Source organism: Amphibalanus amphitrite, unplaced genomic scaffold, assembly GCF_019059575.1.
Source record: "Amphibalanus amphitrite isolate SeventyFive unplaced genomic scaffold, NRLGWU_Aamphi_draft 000313F_arrow, whole genome shotgun sequence".
Classification (NCBI taxonomy): Eukaryota; Metazoa; Arthropoda; class Thecostraca; order Balanomorpha; family Balanidae; genus Amphibalanus; species Amphibalanus amphitrite.
The window spans coordinates 233409-251915 of NW_024881808.1; the positions used below are offsets into that span (position 1 = coordinate 233409).

The window sequence follows — 18507 nt, forward strand, 5'->3', positions numbered from 1 at the left end:
AAAGTCTATATTGTCGTCTTGAATTGCAATAAAAGGCTAAAGTTTCTTACTACTTGAACTTATTAAAATATATTCAGGAGCATAAATACCAAACAAAACTAATATATAGTCATATTAAATACTCAGAAGCGAGTTTACTTAATAAACCGCTAGGTGCAACCCAAGCAAACATTCCACATAATAGATCCTCAACTTTGCAAGCATCAGTCGTTCCTGAGATCAAGACCGTATTTCGGCCTAAGGATCGGACTATTGTTGGATCTAACATGGGATAATAGGATGCTGAACCCATTCATTCCTCTTGTAGCGATGGAACTTGATCTTTTTCGTGAGTGGGTTATGGAAATTGCTTTCTGTTACTTTTAAATATACTTGATTAAGGTATAGATTTTGCGCTAATGTGACATAAGTATAAGAAAATGAGGTGCTTACTTTTACAGAATAAAAATTTTGACGTCATAAATTAAAACTATTTTTTTCAATCAATTGCTAGTTAAACCTTCTTTCATTTGATGAAAATAATATTTAATATTATTTAGTATCGAATAAAATTTATTTTAAACATTTCAGTCAAAATTCGAAATTGTTTTTTGAAAAAATAAAGTGAAACCGTCAATGGCTTGTGACGTCAAACAACCAAAACACAAGACAAGTTACCGCAGTTTACCGAAGTTACCGAAGTTACCCGAAGCCTCGCCGCCTTGGTTTCGGCCTTGCTCTTGCCCCCGGATGGATGGTTGGAATTAATGATTATTTTGTTAACCCCTGAAGTTGGACGCAAGAGCCAAGCTGCTACGCGCCCTAAACCAAAACAACAACAACAACTTTACCCCTGAAAAATTCCCATTCGGTTTTTCCCCGCGTCACGCGTGCACACCTGTGGGCTGTGAACACAAGTAAGGTAATTTTTTCATTTTCTTTTTTCCAGTTCAGTTGGGGAACTACGAGGCGAAAGTAAAAAAATTGATTGGTCAATAAATGGACTTTTGATGACCATATATGGGCATAAATGCAGCCCTCGCTACTAAGGGTGAAAAACGGTATAACAAGCCGGTACTTGCGGTATCGCGTCCACTTCTCGGAGAGAAAAGGCTTCCATTTTTCACTAGGAATTAGCGTGATTTGATTAAATTCGGCGAATTGACTCGAAAATGGCGATAGGAAAACGGCTTTTCTGCAGGTTCTGGGCGTCACAATCAGCTGGCCATTCAATAAATGGATTGGTTTTATGAAAGAAAATTGTTAAAAGATTTAATTTAATTACAATAAACAAAGACATTTAATTTGAAAATAATAACTTAACCACAAATAGAAAAACCATAAACAAAAAAATAAAAATAATGACATTTTTAACCACGGTACTGCTTACATTTTGTGGCGCGTCTGTTTCAATCTGCCATATTTGCCAATCACTTATTGACCTTGTGTTGTAACTCTGCGATTTAGAACCGCCAGTTAATTGTGCACCGAGTGAGTGTGGGCCTTGTGTGGTTAAAAAACATTCTTATGCCTTATTTTTTCATTTGAATGCTAGGATGCATTGAAAAGATGAAGTTGTCTGATTTTATGACCATATATGGTCATCGCCCCACCCACTCCAGCTGTTGATTGGCTAATCCAATTTTTGTTTGGCTCCTCGTAGTTTCCCCAACTGAGTTCCTTGCCCCGCGCAAGCATAGTTACTCTGTGAAGTTTCCATTTTTACTTCCGATTACTACCTACAATAGGTGAGGTAGGTACCTAGGTACTTGCACGGTCGAATCATCAACCTTGGGTTCGACTAATCAGTGATAATTTTCTGGGATCACCTGTATTTTTTTTTTTTTTTTTTTGGTATTGCAGCGACCATCGATGCTGATGCAAATAGTTAATGTTTAGCTTGTTTTTGCTTCAACTTCACAAATGCTTCTTACTCATTGCCATGTCTGTTGCGCACGGTGTCAGCCTAAAACGCTGAATAATCCCGACGATCCTGGAAAATTATCTCTGCGTAGTGCTTATCTGGGTGTCGAACGCATGTCAAATATCCTGAGGGGTGTTCACGGGCACTGCAAACTGCTGAGTCCGATGTGTGCGCTGTGCAGCAGGCGTGGGGGTAGGGGATGGGTAGGCGGTTTTGACGTCACGGCTGCATGCGATGGGCTGTCCCTGTAGCCGGTTACGAGCGGTAGACTCGCTGTGTGCCGGACGGCGAGCTGACCGATCGGCTGAAGTTAGTGCCACCTGGCGACCCGACGCGATGGGGATGCGGGACATGATTGGATGAAATTTATAGCCGCTTTCGGCCATTTTAGGCATGGTCCATGACCTTGCACTTAGTGAAGTCATTCGAATCACACCCGTGCTGCTGCATCCCGGGTATCAGGTCAATAAACTGAAGGAAACTGTTTGACTAAACTGTGTCTATGTCTGACTTTATGCCAACCTACCTGAATGTTTATGCCAGCAGGTGGCTTTGTAGCAGCTCTGCAGCCTCATAGTCCCTGGCCTGTCATGAGTCGCATCATCCGCTCCTGTCGCTCGGTCGGTGCTGCATCGGCCAGGCTGGGCCAGCATGAGGCGACACCGGCCATCGCTAGTTACCAGGTGAGTCCAATCAGTTTCTAGGAACTTGCCATTGAAGCACTTACTTGAAGAGGCACAGTGACATCGACACACGTCTCGCATCTCGTACAAGTCGACGATGTGTGTCAATGTGTGTGTGTGTGTGGGCGCACGCGCGCGCGCGTGCGTTGGTGTGCATCAACCAGATCAGTCGGTGACGCGGCGCCTCGTGACGTTCTTTTCTCCAGCGCCGCCACCTGAGCGGGCAGCAGGCGCCGCAGCGACCACAGGGCTTCATAGGCAAACTGATTGACAACATCAAACAGGAGTATGAAAAGAATAAAGAGATGAAGGAGAGCCTCGAGAAGTTCAAAAAGGAGGCGGAGAAGCTGGAACAGTCCGAGGCACTCAAGAAGGCCCGGTAGGTTGGGACTGGAGTAGCCAATGATTAAAAGGCCGAACTTGTTTCTGCGTATGCCAAAAAATTACATTTTATGTCATTTCTTTGTTGTTTCTTCCTTGATTTGCGAAGGAATATACTTTGTATGAGTGCAACGTAAAATACGAGGCGGAAATTACGTTTAGGGATGATCCGTTGTACCTTAATTACGTTTATTCATATTCAATGTTTCTTCCTACACCTAGTGGCTTCGTCTGATACACTTCTATGCCAACAGTGAAAAGTACGAACGGTTGGAATCAGAAACTGGCGAAGGGTCGAAGCTTGTTCAGGAGAGACTGGCTTCCCTCAAGAAGAAACTGGGGGAAACGATTGACGAGGCGCAAAAACTGGAGCTGATCAAAAAAGCCAGTACGTGCCCTTGAGTCTGAATATTTAATAATCTGTAGGCATGGTCCATGTTAACATGTGTTTCGATCAAAGAACGTCACAAGTTAGCTTATGCTCCTCAGTTTCTCACAGCCCAGCTGATGGGCGCCCTGCGCCACTGCCCGTTTCCTCCATCTGACGGAGGCCCCTTCCCCGTTCCTGCAGCCCAGCTGACGGAGGCCCCTTCCCCGTTCCTGCAGCCCAGCTGACGGAGGCCCCTTCCCCGTTCCTGCAGCCCAGCTGACGGAGGCGATGAACAGACAGGCGCGTCAGACGGCAGAGGGCCTGGCCGAGAAGGGCGAGAAGCTCGGAAAGTCGGCCACCTTCCAGACCCTCTCTGACACGGCGCGCGCGGTCAAACAGGAGATCGACGACAGCACCATCGGCAGCCCGGGCGTAAGTCGCCCTGCTCCCTCCCCCCCCCCCCTCCCCCACCGTACGGAGTACGGGCGTTAGTCACCGCCGTCCTCCCGTCCCTGCCTCCGCCCCGTCCGGTGGTAAGCTGCTGCCGCCGGCCACCTGCCCGCTACCGCTGACACGGTAACCCGACACAAGATCGTAAAGCAAAAGATCGTAAGGCAGAAGATCGTAGGAAGTTGATCGTATGCAAAATATCGTAATGAATAAAGATCGTACGACATAATAATATGGACAAAAGATCGTATTCGCTAAAGATCGCCAAGTTGGGCGCAAAATGACCTCGCAGTCGGCGCGCCCCTAACCCCCAACAAACAAACAATCAAACAAACAAACAAACAAAGATCGTCAAGGAAAATGATCTTATGCCAAAAAGTCGTATGGGATAAATATCGTACGGCATAATGATCGTATGTCAAAAGATCGTATGGGATAAAGATGGTACAGTAAAATGTTAGTAATTATGGACGAAAGGTCGTCTTCGCACTAGATCGTTGAGGTAAATGATCTTACGCCAAATGATCGTATGAGTTAAAGATCGTACAGTCAAAATCTGGTATCCACATGGTGCAACCCAACTCCAGAGCACAAAAAGCTTATCAATTTCTGTGTTCACGTCGTAAGTGGCCGTCATAAGCTCGACCATACAATGATGTCGTGTCAGAGCTTAGATGGCTCAATGGCACCTAAAAGCAACGCGTTGTATATGTGCCGAATAAATGAATGTATGTGCAGCCGTTTTCATGTATTTGAAGTGTATATAAATTATAACTAAACCGATGTTCAGTCGGAAGGGACGTCATGCATAAGCCAAAATGAAAACATATGCCTACTGTGTAGCAGTATTCTCTCGTAACTGTTCGCAGTGATGACATTTCACTCTGATGCTTTCATAAGCTATTGGAATGAAAAATGGACGCTGCCTTGAATAGCCTTATTATGAATAGCCCACTAAAAAATAGTACGATATTATTGATAACATGTGAAATGTGAGGGCTCTCTTTGGCATAGAGGGCACACCCAGCCGTGAGGGGCACACCTATGCATGTGACCCCGATGTTTTTTTTCTTTCTGAAATCCACACCCATGCTCTAGCATCGAAGCCCATGGTAATCACACTCCAAATAATGAATTTCTTGATATAATTGTGGGCATGACAACTTTCAAAGTTGGCGGATAACATGACGTCATTAATATTCCTAATTTTTAGGTATATCCATGATTTTATCAGATGACTTAAATTTTAAGCATGGGTGTGGATTTGTTTATCATTGGGGGTGCTTCATCACCCCCAATGCTTGTTTCAACACCTCCAATAAGACTTGAGCACCCCAACAGGGGCACCCCACAGGCCACAGCAGCACACGCACGTGGCGTTTTTTTCGTAAAATGTTTGCGACTAACGCTCTTTATCCTACAAACATTTACCTACAATATTATTCTATACGATTATTTACTTTACGAACTTATCGTCACGATCTTTTGTCATACGATCTTTAACAACATACGATCTTTATCTTACGATCATTTATAAACTATCTTTAGCTTCCATACGATCCATACGATCCTTTGCTTTACGATCTTTAGCTTACGACCTTTGGTCTTACGATCTTTGCGACGTACGATATTTATCTTACGATCATTTTCCTACGATATTTTCCATACTATCTTGCTTTACGATCCTTTGCTTACGATTTTTAGTTACGATCTTTTGCGACATACGATCTTCATCCTACGATCATTTCCTACGATCTTATTCCATAGGACAATTTTCTTTACGAGCTTTTGCTTACGATCTTTTGTCGTACGATCTTTTACAACATGCGATCTTTATCTTACGATCATTTTCCTACTATCTTTTTCCATACGATCTTTTGTCTTCAGATCTTTTGTCACGTAATCGCTGACACTGCAACCAGACTGCACCAACAGCTCGGGTAGCCCTGGGCGTCTCGATTCCTTGTCCAGTTTGGCTTTCAGATGGTGATGACGGATTAACGCATACCTAGATCCTGGATTTTCGCATCGTGGGGATCCATTTCCTGACCTGTTTGACCTAACCCTGACGGTCTTGTTTGAATCGCCCTCGGGCTCTCAGGACCTCAATCAGTGTCCCGAGTGTCCCATTTCCGTAGGATTCTCGAGCCCTGCTGCGTGCCAAACTCCCCTCAGGGTATCAGAATCTCTCCTCGGACCCCCGGACCCACCGTCAGTCGATAAACCCACGAACCGTCTCCAGGTGTACCGGGCGCCCAAGGTTCTCCGGAAGCGGAAGAGTGACGCTCCAGCGGCAGAGGACGACCGCGTGGTGGCCGCTGACTCGGAGACGACCGGTGTTGAGCTGCACAAGGACTCGCGCTTCTACGCCAGCTGGCAGAACTTCAAGGTGAGCGCCATTGTGGCACACTGGTTCATTGTCTCGTTTTTCATTCGGTATTCTTTTATTTTATTTTTAACACGATATGCATCTTTATTTCTAGAGTAGTTCAACAATCTAATCCAGCGTTATATTAGTGAACGGTATCCTTTGTAGAATCGGTTGTTGGCGGTCATATTAACGTCGCATCGCGCTTAGGAGAGCTTTGATATGTTTTTTGACCGTGCTTGTGCTCATGAGATGTGAGTACGCTGTGTTATGTAATACCGTTGTTATGTTTCTGTCATTGCTAATGTAATATCATGCCTCGCAGGACAATAACGCGTACGTACATAAAGTGATGGACTGGAAGACGAAATACGACGAGAGCGACAACGCAGTGCTGCGAGCCTCCAAGCTGCTGACGGAGAAAGTCAGCGACATCATGGGCGGCCTGTTTCAGCGGACAGAGCTCTCCGAGGTCAGTCATCCGGGCTCGAGGCTGTAGCCATCGAGTTAGTCGTCGTTCCGGGGGGGAGGGGGGGGGGGGGGGGTTGTCGGGCGGGACAGTTGTCGGTTATTGGTTGTTGACATGTTTGTCGATACTCGTGGTTTACGTACGTACGTAGGACGGTACGGTCTAATATGGACACACACGTAGGACGTTATGCACAACGTTTCGCACATAGGACGTCACGGTGGCACATTCCCATATTGTAGATTCTACACGGTTGCGGAGTACGGTCAACTGCAGTGCACCCTGCCCGGCTGTACGTACTCGCTCCGTCCTCTCTGCCGTGTGTGACCCACCATTACTTTGTGACCGTCCTATCCCGTCCCGTCACAACTACAGGTCCTCACAGAGATCTGCAAGATGGACCCGACGTTCGAGAAGGACGCCTTTCTGCGCGACTGCGAGCACGACATCATCCCGAACATCCTGGAGGCGATGATTCGCGGCGACCTGGACGTGCTGCAGGACTGGTGCTACGAAGCCACCTTCAACGTGCTGGCGCAGCCGATCCGCACGGCGCGCCAGCTCGGCTACCACTACGACTCCAAGGTGCTGGACGTGGACAATGTGGACCTGGCCATGGGCAAGATGATGGACCAGGGCCCGGTGCTCATCATCACGTTCACCTCGCAGCAGATTCTCTGTGTGCGGGACGCTAAGGAGAACGTGATCGAGGGCGACCCGAACAAGATCATGCGGGTGAACTACGTGTGGGTGTTGTGCCGCGACCAGACGGAGCTGGACCCGCGCGCCGCCTGGCGACTGCTCGAATTATCCGCCAGTAGCACCGAGCAGCTGGTATAGCGGGACCGGATGTGTCGCACCCAGGGTATGTGTGTGTGATAAAGGGCCGCCGACAGTGGTCTGTCCTTAGGTAATCATCGGTCAGGTGTCTCCAATAGGAGGTTCGGAGCTGCCGACGGGGTGCCGTCACTCCGGCCAACCGCAGTGCAATGTCCGCAGCGGTGCCTCGCCGCTGTACCGTGTTATTACGCGCGTGTGGAGGCTTACCTGAGGGCGACCTGTGCGGGGCGCGCTCGCGGTGGCTCGGGCGTTCTCATCTCCCGCACCGCGAGCGGGGCCGGGGGTAGGGGTCGAGCCGCGCCAACGCGACAGAAGCAGTGTCTGTGACTCGTGTCTGTAGGGCATGTATGTGCGTAAGGGGAGATATGATCGCATTGACCATAGAATGTTCTGCCCAACTGACTGACAAATATACTGATACATGTTATTTGTAAACTTGGCGAGTTGCAATGTAAGAAACTAGTTACAGAATCCGAACTCCAAAAAGCTGCTGGGTCAGAGACCGGAGCAGTGCTGAGTGTGCAATACTTGTTGCAATACTTGTGCAATATCTGTATCAACTTGGATAATTACAGCGCATGTGTAACCAATGATCTTGACGTGAGCAAGGACGTGAGATCGTTTTGCCTTCATGTTAGCTATATATAAACGCAGCGTAGTCTTTGATGTAAATCTTTGATCGTAGTCTTTGTCTCTTTGAAAAGTTATAAAGATGAAAATATGCGATAATTGTGAGACCGCGGAGACTAGTAAGTTAACGCACCTTGGCAAACGCTAAACTTGCTAAGATTCTTGCAGATAATACTTGCACTATACCAACACTATCTTGACTATGGACAACACTATTCGACCGCCACCCTTGCAGCCATTCTATAACTCAGGAACTACTGGACCGATCGGAACGAATGAAACACCATTCGAATCAGGGGGTACGATTTTATCAGCCGTTTCGAAGCTAGTGACCCCAGGTGACCTCAGTGACCTCAAGAGGTCAACTCGGCACTGACGCCTATTGCAGCCATTCTATAACTCAGGAACTACTGGGCCGATCGCGACGGAAACACCACCAGTCGAATCAGCGTATGCGATTTCATCAGCCGTTTCGAATATGGTGACCTCAGGTGACCTTGGTGACCTCAAAAGGTCAACTTTACGTTTTCGCCTATTGCAGTCATTCTATAACTCAGGAACTACTGGGCCGATCGTGACGAAAACACCACCAGTCGATTCAGCGTATGCGATTTCATCAGCCGTTTTGAATATGGTGACCTCAGGTGTCCTCGGTGACCTCAAAAGGTCAACTTTACGTTTTCGCCTATTGCAGCCATTCTATAACTCAGGAACTACTAGGCCGATCGTGACGAAAACACCACCAGTCGATTCAGCGTATGCGATTTCATCAGCCGTTTTGAATATGGTGACCTCAGGTGACCTCGGTGACCTTGGGAGGTCACATGACCAATGTGGCCTATGGCAGCCATTCTATAACTCAGGAACTACTGGGCCGATCGTGACGAAAACACCACCAGTCGATTCAGCGTATGCGATTTCATCAGCCGTTTCGAATATGGTGACCTCAGGTGACCTCGGTGACCTTGGGAGGTCACATGACCGTTGTGGCCTATGGCAACCATTCTATAACTCAGGAACTACCGGGCCGATCGTGACGAAAACACCACCAATCGATTCCGCGTATGCGATTTCATCAGCCGTTATGAATATGGTGACCTCAGGTGACCTCGGTGACCTCAAAAGGTCAACTTTACGTTTTCGCCTATTGCAGCCATTCTATAACTCAGGAACTACTGGGCCGATCGTGACGAAAACACCACCAGTCGATTAAGCGTATGCGATTTCATCAGCCGTTTTGAATATGGTGACCTCAGGTGACCTCGGTGACCTTGGGAGGTCACATGATCAATGTGGCCTATGGCAGCCATTCTATAACTCAGGAACTACTGGGCCGATCGTGACGAAAACACCACCAGTCGATTCAGCGTATGCGATTTCATCTACCTTTTTGAATATGGTGACCTCAGGTGACCTCGGTGACCTTGGGAGGTCACATGACCGTTGTACGCCACATTGGTCATGTGACCTCCCAAGGTCACCGAGGTCACCTGAGGTCACCATATTCGAAACGGCTGATGAAATCGCATACGCTGATTCGACTGGTGGTGTTTTCGTCACGATCGGGCCATCGGCCCTGTAGTTCCTGTGTTGTAGAATGGCTGCCATAGGCCACATTGGTCATGTGACCTCCCAAGGTCACCGAGGTCACCTGAGGTCACCATATTCGAAACGGCTGATGAAATCGCATACGCTGAATCGACTGGCGGTGTTTTCGTCACGATCGGCCCAGCAGTTCTTGAGTTATAGAATGGCTGCAATAGGCGTCAATGCCGAGTTGACCTCTTGAGGTCACCGAGGTCACCTGGGGTCACGAGCTTCGAAACGGCTGATAAAATCGTACCTCCTGATTCGAATGGTGTTTCGTTCGTTCCGATCGGTCCAGTAGTTCCTGAGTTATAGAATGGCTGCAAGGGTGGCGGTCGAATAGTGTTGTCCCTTGACTATACACTCCACACCGTAAAACAGAGACAACTCTGACGCAGGACGTCTGAAAATGAAGCGCTCTAAATCCTTTGTCTGTAAGGTCGATTTTATTGCGTTCCAGCACCGTGCTAGCGCACTTATGATGTGTCGCAGTAACGACGGTGCTGCCGCAATGTTTTTGCATAAACGACAAAGCGATAGGAGCGCAATTGGCAAGGCCGACCTTGGGACGAAGACTCGGGACTAGTTAGCAACAGGAATCGTTTTGTAAAAGTAGGTGCAAGTCCGATGAATTGCTGAATTAGTCGAAGAATACAACACTAGTTGGAAGAGGTTAGTGGTCATACTTATTAATATACATACACTGTTGCTGTGGTCGACTGGTCGTACACCTTGCGTATGTACACCTCCAAACCAAAATGGGCTGTAAAGAGCGTAATCAACATGCACCTCAAAGAAATGTTTGCGGCAAAGCAGGCACGCTTGGCTGTTCCGTGTTGGCATAGCAGGCGTGGATGGATATGTTGACTTCATTGGTGTGACACATGTGCAGTGTGTGCTGGTCGCTTTCAGGGGTATTTCTACGGTGGCAGGTTTAGGGGATATCCAACCCTGAAACGCACACCTTTATTGAACTAGGCTGTGTTAATAAAGTCAAATTATTGGGGGTCCGGACCCCCGCGACCCCACCGATGGCGGAGACCCTTGTCACTTTCATTGGAATAAGTATGGCAATTGAGAATGCTAGCCTACACGCTAATATTTCACGGGAACGGAACGTGCAGCTGCAATGCATGCTTCTTTAATGAAAATAGCTGACTCTGGTTAATAAAACTGCTGCTTAATAAATCCAAAACACCTTGTCACCGAGGTGGATTTATCAAGCGGATTCCACTGTATGTTCTTCCCAGATTAAAATGTAGAAAATATATAATCTTTTTTATACAAAGGATAAATGATAATTGTATTTCCTGATTATTCTGAGCAGAAAATCAAATCCATTGAAAAACCTAATTTCAGGGAAGTGAACTCTTTCCTTTAAATAACTGGTAGAATCAACAACTGACCTTTCACTGGTTTTAGCCGGGCAGAAGTTTTTAATGAGAAGACCAAGATTGATGACCTTTCTGATGACTCAGGGCAGACTGTGAGAGATGACATGGGAAAGGCACAATTCCTGAATGTTTTTTTCAGTACCGTAAAATGGGGTGTTAAGGGACAGTTTTGAGGTGTTTTGTTTTATAACTCGAGAAGGGTTGGAGATAGAAGCATCATATTGTCAGCATTTTATGTGGAATTTGGTGCTTTTCATGCCTGCTACATTAAAGTTTTAAAATATATACCTGCATATTATTTTTTATTATTTTTTGTCACTGTCCCGTAGCACCCCAATGTGGGGTGTTAAGGGACACCTATATTATTCCAAGAAATGGTCATCAAATGCCCACAATTGGGGTGTGAAAGGGCACATAATGTATTCATTGAAATGTTTCGCATATTCTATCACAAAACAAGTCAGGTTCACTCACCACTAATGACCCTTTAAGCCAATTACATGTAATGCTGTTTACGCTTCTGGAAAATGTGCTAATTATAAGGTAAACAGAACCAAAAAGTACCCTTCTGTCATCAACAAAAACCCATTTTCAAGCTAGTCACTTATCATTATGTTGCCATCTTTGTTTTGGCCTTTTTATGATGACATCACATTTACCTACATCAGTCTTCATTGACCTATCATTGTAAAAGAGTGTGTCAAGGGAGTTTTGAGGTGTTTTGTTAAATAACTTGAGATGTGTTAGAGATAAAAGCATGAACTTGCCATTATTTTATGTGGAATTTAGTGTTTTCCATGCCTACTGAAAGAAAATTTTATGAAATTATATTTAGATATTATTTTTAATTTTTTCTTCCCTGTCCCTTAGCACCCCACATCCACCTCAAAATATGCATGTGTCCGGAAAAGAGGAAGAGGATGATGAATAAATGGGTGGATTTGTATAACTTTTTCAGGAAACATGTGCAGTACATGTGGCAATACACCTATGCATTCATTTTCCCTGTACACCTACTAGTTTATGTGGTACACACAGAGTTTTGGAGATGTTTCAATTTCATGAAAATGTAGCATGATTTTCAAAACCATTTTTGAACCAAATCACTTGCATGAAAAACCACTCCATTTTGTCCTATAGTCGAGAACAAAACAGTGTCAACTACCACACTCAAGTTTTTATTTAACCTTCTCAAATTAGGAACTTAATATGACTCAAAGTTTTTCCCACGCAACTGTCCCTTAGCACCCCACTGTCCCTTAACACCCCGTTTTACGGTAGTATATTCACTGGTGAAGATACAACCGAGATTCCGGAACCGACGGCCAACTTCTCAGGTCCTCCAATCGAGTCAATTTGCATAACAGCTGAGGCAGTCCGGAACAAGCTTTCCTCTCTCAAAACGGGCAGCACTCCTGGTCCTGATGATTTGCATCCCAAGCTTCTGCAGTTGGCGTCTCAGTCCTTGGCTGGTCCATTGGCTTCCCTGTTTGAAGCTTCCTGGACCAAGGAGTCCTTCCGGCCTCATGGAAAACAGTGTCAGTCTTTCCCATACACAAGAAGGGTAATAAGCAGACCCCGGGGAATTACCGGCCCATCAGTCTCACGTCAATCCCTGGTAAGATCATGGAGTCCCAGATCCGTGATGAGCTCATGGAGTTTCTGTCCTTCACAAACCAGTTATCCAGACACCAAGTGACCAACATGGCTTCGACCCAGATCATGCAGTTCACAACTTCTGGAGGTATTGGAGGACTGGTGTAAGATAATCGAGGAAGGTGACCCAGTTGATGTGGTGTGCCTGGACCTCCGCAAGGCCTTCGACGCTGTTCCACACAACCGACTTCTGAGGAAGCTGCGCAGCTACGGTATCTCTGGCAAACTCCTCCGATGGATCGAGGCATTCCTGTCGTGAAGAAACCAGAAAGTCGTTGTCAATGGAAGCCACTCTGATCTGGTTCCTGTCGAGAGTGGAGCTCCTCAGGGTTCGGTTCTTGGTCCCCTCTTGTTCCTGCTGTATGTCAATGACATCCCATCTGCCGTTAACTGTACAATCAATATGTTCGCCGACGACACAAAGGTCTACAGCGGCGTATCCAGGCAGAACGTCAAAGACCGCCAGGATGATGCAACAGAGGCCGTAGGGCCGGCTGTCGCTCGTCCCAGAGCTGTCAGGGACCACTCTACTCGACCAGTGCAACCTGTTGACGGAGGGCAGAACCAGAGCGGCAGAGATGCCCAACTTCAGGCAGCTGAGGTTGGACTTGGAGGGCTGGCTGTTGCTCAACCCAGAGCTGTCAGTGACCACCCTACTCGACCAATGCAGCCTGTTGATGGAGGACATACCGCCACTCGACCTCAAACCTCCCTACTGGCTGATGGCGCAGCGACTTCAACGGGAGCGCAAGCCCTCCAAGCTGATATTGATGCTCTTGTGGCATGGTCTGACAAATGGCAGCTCCCGTTCAATGAAGAGAAGTGTAAGGTTCTGCATCTGGGTACAAATAATCCCAAACTCCGATACACAATGCGAGGAGTGTGTCTGGAAGAGACTGAATCTGAACAGGACCTTGGCATTCTGGTAGACACCTTCCTAAAATTCCGGAGGCAAGCATCTGCAGCCGTGGCAAAGGCCAACCAGATCTTAGCAGTGATCAGGCGGTCGTTCGAACTGATTGCTGAGTGTACTCTTCCCCTGCTATACAAGAATCTAGTTCGCCCTCACCTGGAGTTTGGCAATGTAGCTTGGGGCCCATTCAATCGAGCTGATCAACTTCTAGTCGAACGCGTCCAAAGAAGGGCAACCCGCCTGGTAGCCTCTCTCAGACACCGCCGGTACGAGAAACGACTGGAGGCACTGAAACTGCCATCGCTGTTTTATCGGCGACGCCGAGGTGATATGATCCAGGTGTACCAAATCTTTCATGGAGGGGTTGATCTGGCTCCAGAAGAGTTCTTTACTGCCGCTCTATCCGACCGCACCCGAGGCCATCCATGGAAAATCACAAAACCCAGAGCTGAGTCAAGACCAAGGAGACAGGCTTTCAGTCCCCGGGTGGTCAATGACTGGAACGGTCTGCCCATGTCAGTGGTTGGCGCCGGCTCTGTTGAGCAGTTCAAATCTGAACTCGACGCCCAGTGGGCAAACTTCAGGTACCTGGTACCTGACTGGAGATAGTCAAGTCTCAAAGGATTCGAGCCCGATGAGAACGGTTCCCTACAGGACAAGTGGCCTTTAAAATTCCGATCAAATTAAGGTAAGCTAAGGTAAGGTAAGGAGTGCATAACTGCATACTCACCAGTAGCCCCTGTCAGATGGTCCCCCATGCAGACGCTCACGATCCTCACCCAGAAAAGGTTGAAAACGCTTCAATTGATCATACTTCTTACGTGAGTCTTGAACTGAAATGCATAGGGCTTATAACAGCCATCAATTGTAGCTAAGTAAGAGGGCCTGTTGCAACACCTCCAGTAGAAATTCTTGACTTGAGGCTCTTCTACTTTTACTGGAGGCACAGGAATGCAATCACGAGATTTCTGGCGATTGATGACAGGGTTAAACATCCTTAAAAGTTGGGAATAGTTGACTTTCACGAAATTAGTTTTTTTTTTGCAATGGATTTATGATTTTTTGTATGCTCAAAATGATCAGCAAAGAAAATAAAACTTTTTTTTATAAAATAAATTATTTTCTATATGTTAATGTAGGAAGAACTATACAGTTTTAAAAGAGGGAAATGACCCCTGCAAGGCACTAGTGATGTCAATTACGGAAAATCGGAATACCGATACCAAACCAATTACCAACCAAAACCGTGGAGAAATACCGAAACCAAACCAACTTGGGAACATGAGGAAAATACCAACTTTTTACCGATTCCTTAGCCTCTTAAACATTAGCGAGGGTTCATGATACCAACAAAATACCAAACACATTAGGATTGAAATACCAAATACCGAGTTGGTATCGGTATACCAAAAAGTCGGTATCCGATTGACATCTCTACAAGGCACGCATCTCCTCAGCAAGACAGTTTTTCGGGACTAGAAATGGAATATCTTTGCCTAGTGTGAGCGTTGGGCCGTAAAAGCTCCTGATTTGTGCTTGTCTCAGCTCAAGCTACGGAACTGCTATTCCAGTTCAAAAACCCATGTTTAAAGTGATCTACAGGGTGTCCGAAAAATAATGTCACACCTTAGTCCAGCGTCAATTTCATGAAAATAACAAACATGAGAGGCGCGCTTTTCTTACATATGCATCCAACCTTCTCCCTGATGAGGGCAAGCATACGGTCCGGGACATCAGACATCAACATGTCTAGCTTCTGTGGACTGATCTTGGACCAGACAGATCGAACGTTCCTGGTCAGCGTGCGTTCAGGTTATCCTGGCGCCGTTTTGCTCACCTCTTACAGGACAATCGCCCACAGATTGTCTATCGGCGATAGGTCGCGGCTATTCACCGGCCATTTGTCCTTCTCCCAGAATGCTGGCCGCTGGGAAATTCGATCTGTACCAGTCCTTCGTCGTTCTAGCTCGATGAGCCGGGGCGCCGACTTGTTGAAAGATGGCCCTGAACATGTTCAGCAGAAGTTTTCGGCTGGAGACGTGGCTTGGTGGGCTTCAGCTTTAGAGACATTCTCCCGGGTCAGGGTCACAAAAATTCGAAGGTCACGTGACTAGAATGTAGCCAATATGGTCTGGGAGCCAGTACCGGTGAAATTATATTGATATTGCGCAGTAGAAGGCGAAACAAAGATTGTGGGAGGGTGTGACATTAATTTTTGGACACCCTGTATTTTCTTTAGTTATCACTAGTGCCTACTGGACTACATGATGTTCTGCAGTCCATGTTTACACCGGGTGCTATGTCATAAGTGGTAGGTCTTAAAAGGTCATGAAAGGTCCTTTTTGGCAGGTCACCAGCGGTCACCTGCCAAGCGAGTCACCAGGAAAGTCAGTTCACAATGGAGGACGTGGACCAGACACAAGCTCTGGTTCGCAAGAGGCGGGACTTTTTTGATGCAGCGGAAGCGTGTTCGGGCAAATACGGCGATGACAAGACCGAGTGTCTGTGTGAGCACGGCGAGGACTTCTGGTGCGACCACTGGGAGAGCAGCGCTGATTTCAGCGAGCTCGCGATGGTCGTCTCGGCCGTCATTGTCTTTTTGCTGTTTCTCTCCTGCCTGTTCTGCATCTGCCGCCGCCGGCGGCGCGGCTTTGTCTTCCGCTCGCCGTCCGGCAGGTCAGTGGCTTCTCACGACCGACGACCGCGCACTCCAGTAGCAATGCTGGTCTTAAACTGCTGATGCTATGTTATCAGTCAGGGTAATTGTCACTCAGTATATATTCTGTCCCTATCTGTCTGATGTGTTACAATCTGTCAGTATATTCTGTCCCTCAGTGTAAAATTGTCCCAAAATGCGTGTATTTACTCTAGAAATGACTGGTTTGTGATCATTTTCAGGACGGTTACTTCGACCACATCTGTGGTTCAGCCGCCCCTCCAGTCGCACGGACCAGCCGCCTCGCACGTGCCAGGCACTTCCTTCTCCAGCCCGACGCAGATGTGGCTCCCGCCGGGGGAGGGCGGCTTTCCCCAGCCGCCGGCGGGCTACTCGCAACCGTCTACGGGATACCAGCAGCCTCAAAGCGGATACCCACAGCAACAGGGCAGCTACCCACCCCAGGGCGGTTACCCACAGCAGCAGGGAGCCTACCCACCCCAGGGCGGTTACCCACAGCAGCAGGGAGGCTACCCACAGCAGCAGGGAGGCTATCCTCCCCAGCAGGGAGGCTATCCTCCCCAGCAGGGAGGCTACCCACCCCAGGGCGGTCACTCATCCCAGGTCGGTTTCGCTCACGCGCCGCCCCCCTCTGGCGGAGCTGACCTGCCCCCACCGTACGACGCTGTCACCGGCCGCCAGCCGCCCTTCAACCCCAACTTCCAGGAAGGCGGCGACACGAAGCGGCCAATGTAGATGGCTGACCGTCGCTCTGTTGGCAGGGTCTGCCCCTCCCACCCCCAAATACTACTCAGTCGGACCGGGGCGGGGACGGTGCCCGGCGATACTGTCGTATCTGTGAGAAGAGGACTCGTGCAGCCTGCTGTGGCTGGTTATTGTGTGCGATCTGCCAGAGCTATGCTTGTGTGGTGCACAGCTCGCAGTGGACTGAAAATCGGTTTCCTCTTCTCTGGGAGTAAATTGTGTATGCAGAATGTATTGTGCTTTCAAAAGAATCCTCAATTTCGTGTGCTGAGCAAGCAACGTTACCAAGCCTACTCACGAAGTGTCTGGCGAACCCGTCAGATGCGCGCTTCCACTGCAGTTATACTATACAGTTATATATAGTAGGTTCATTGTACTGCGTTCCTGTTGAAGGACTCCATATACGTGCTGATGAGACACCGAGTCCCTGCTTGGTGCTTATTGGGGTGTACGTCATCTTTGGATCGGTTTTATGGATGAACATGTGCATGTGAGGATCGAAGGAGGTCGCCATTTTCAATTTATAAGCGTCACGCTTTCTTTTCATCGCGTATCGGAAGTGTCACGCTTTCATGCTGTCGTAAGTTTGAAGAACACATTGAACCATTTTAGATTGAACCGAAACAGGGATCCTATGCTTAGTTTGTTGCGTAGCACCAGCCTGGGGTTCATGTAGGGATAGTACTTTTTAGTACTTTTTCCTTTTTCGAGAAACAACAGTCGCTAAAACTAAAAGAAGCAGTATAATCACTTCTGAAAAAGTACTATCCCTACATTTTAGATTGGACGTGCTGTGTGGTTGATATAAGTCACACTCGTCGCCAGTCGGGCTGTGGCTGACTTCCATAGGTACCCTGGAAGGGCGAAGGTTGTGGAACGGGCTGCTCGTGTTAGGTTATGTAGGGTTGCACAGGTCCAACGCCTCTTGGCTGCCGGTACTGCCAAGGGAGGCATAAAAGCCGGGACTCAGTGTGGCTTACGTGATGTCCGCTAATACGCTGTTGAATCTCGTGGCAAATGTTTAAACATGAATACATAGACGGAGCTTTTGAAACAGTGTGTGTGTGTCGTCTGAGACATATGGGGAGTCATCTGGATGAGGGAGGAGGGTCCAAACACTCGCCACGTATCCTCGTGTAGGGGGGGGGGAGGGATACATAACCTAACGGCAAAATCAACAGGCTAGGGCCCTAGTCTGTAGACGGATGGCCAACGTTGGTTATCTGAAGTCGGGAAAGAACTCGACTGCGCCCGACCGGCATAACGGGGGAAGGTACCGTAAAACAATGACATGGATAGAAAGTGATTGATCTGTTCTTGAAGTTCCTTCAGTGTCTTCACAATCGGTAGTACGGTGTTCATTTTCCTGGCGCCTGACTTCGATGCGAACCGGACCCCATTGCAGTTCCTTGCGCGGCATACCGTCGACAGTCCCTGGCCTG

At 47.7% G+C, this 18507-nt stretch overlaps 2 protein-coding genes across 9 annotated transcripts; both read left to right on the forward strand.

Moving 5' to 3' along the window:
- The first annotated feature begins 294 nt into the window (after positions 1–294).
- LOC122388203 (mitochondrial import inner membrane translocase subunit TIM44-like) lies at positions 295–7899 on the forward strand. Of its 7 annotated transcripts, none has more exons than XM_043379077.1 (9): positions 694–928; positions 1657–1732; positions 2447–2586; positions 2793–2965; positions 3222–3355; positions 3609–3769; positions 6030–6176; positions 6481–6627; positions 7000–7899. In XM_043379077.1, exons 3-9 carry the CDS (start codon positions 2494–2496, stop codon positions 7462–7464), a joined length of 1320 nt encoding a protein of 439 aa, XP_043235012.1. In that variant the 5' UTR covers positions 694–928; positions 1657–1732; positions 2447–2493; the 3' UTR covers positions 7465–7899. The 7 variants fall into 7 exon arrangements, with proteins under 7 accessions (XP_043235009.1, XP_043235014.1, XP_043235016.1 ...); XM_043379080.1 differs by having other exon boundaries at positions 2450–2586; XM_043379075.1 differs by having other exon boundaries at positions 1657–1727.
- A 2183-nt stretch (positions 7900–10082) lies between these two features.
- On the forward strand, positions 10083–18122 carry LOC122388204 (annexin A7-like). 2 transcript variants are annotated; one of them, XM_043379083.1, is made up of 3 exons: positions 10083–10353; positions 15994–16320; positions 16543–18122. In XM_043379083.1, the coding sequence occupies exons 2-3, from the start codon at positions 16043–16045 to the stop codon at positions 17054–17056; spliced, it is 792 nt and encodes a 263-aa protein (XP_043235018.1). In that variant the 5' UTR covers positions 10083–10353; positions 15994–16042; the 3' UTR covers positions 17057–18122. The 2 variants fall into 2 exon arrangements, with proteins under 2 accessions (XP_043235018.1, XP_043235017.1); XM_043379082.1 differs by having other exon boundaries at positions 10127–10353; positions 15980–16320.
- The last annotated feature ends 385 nt before the right edge of the window (positions 18123–18507 follow it).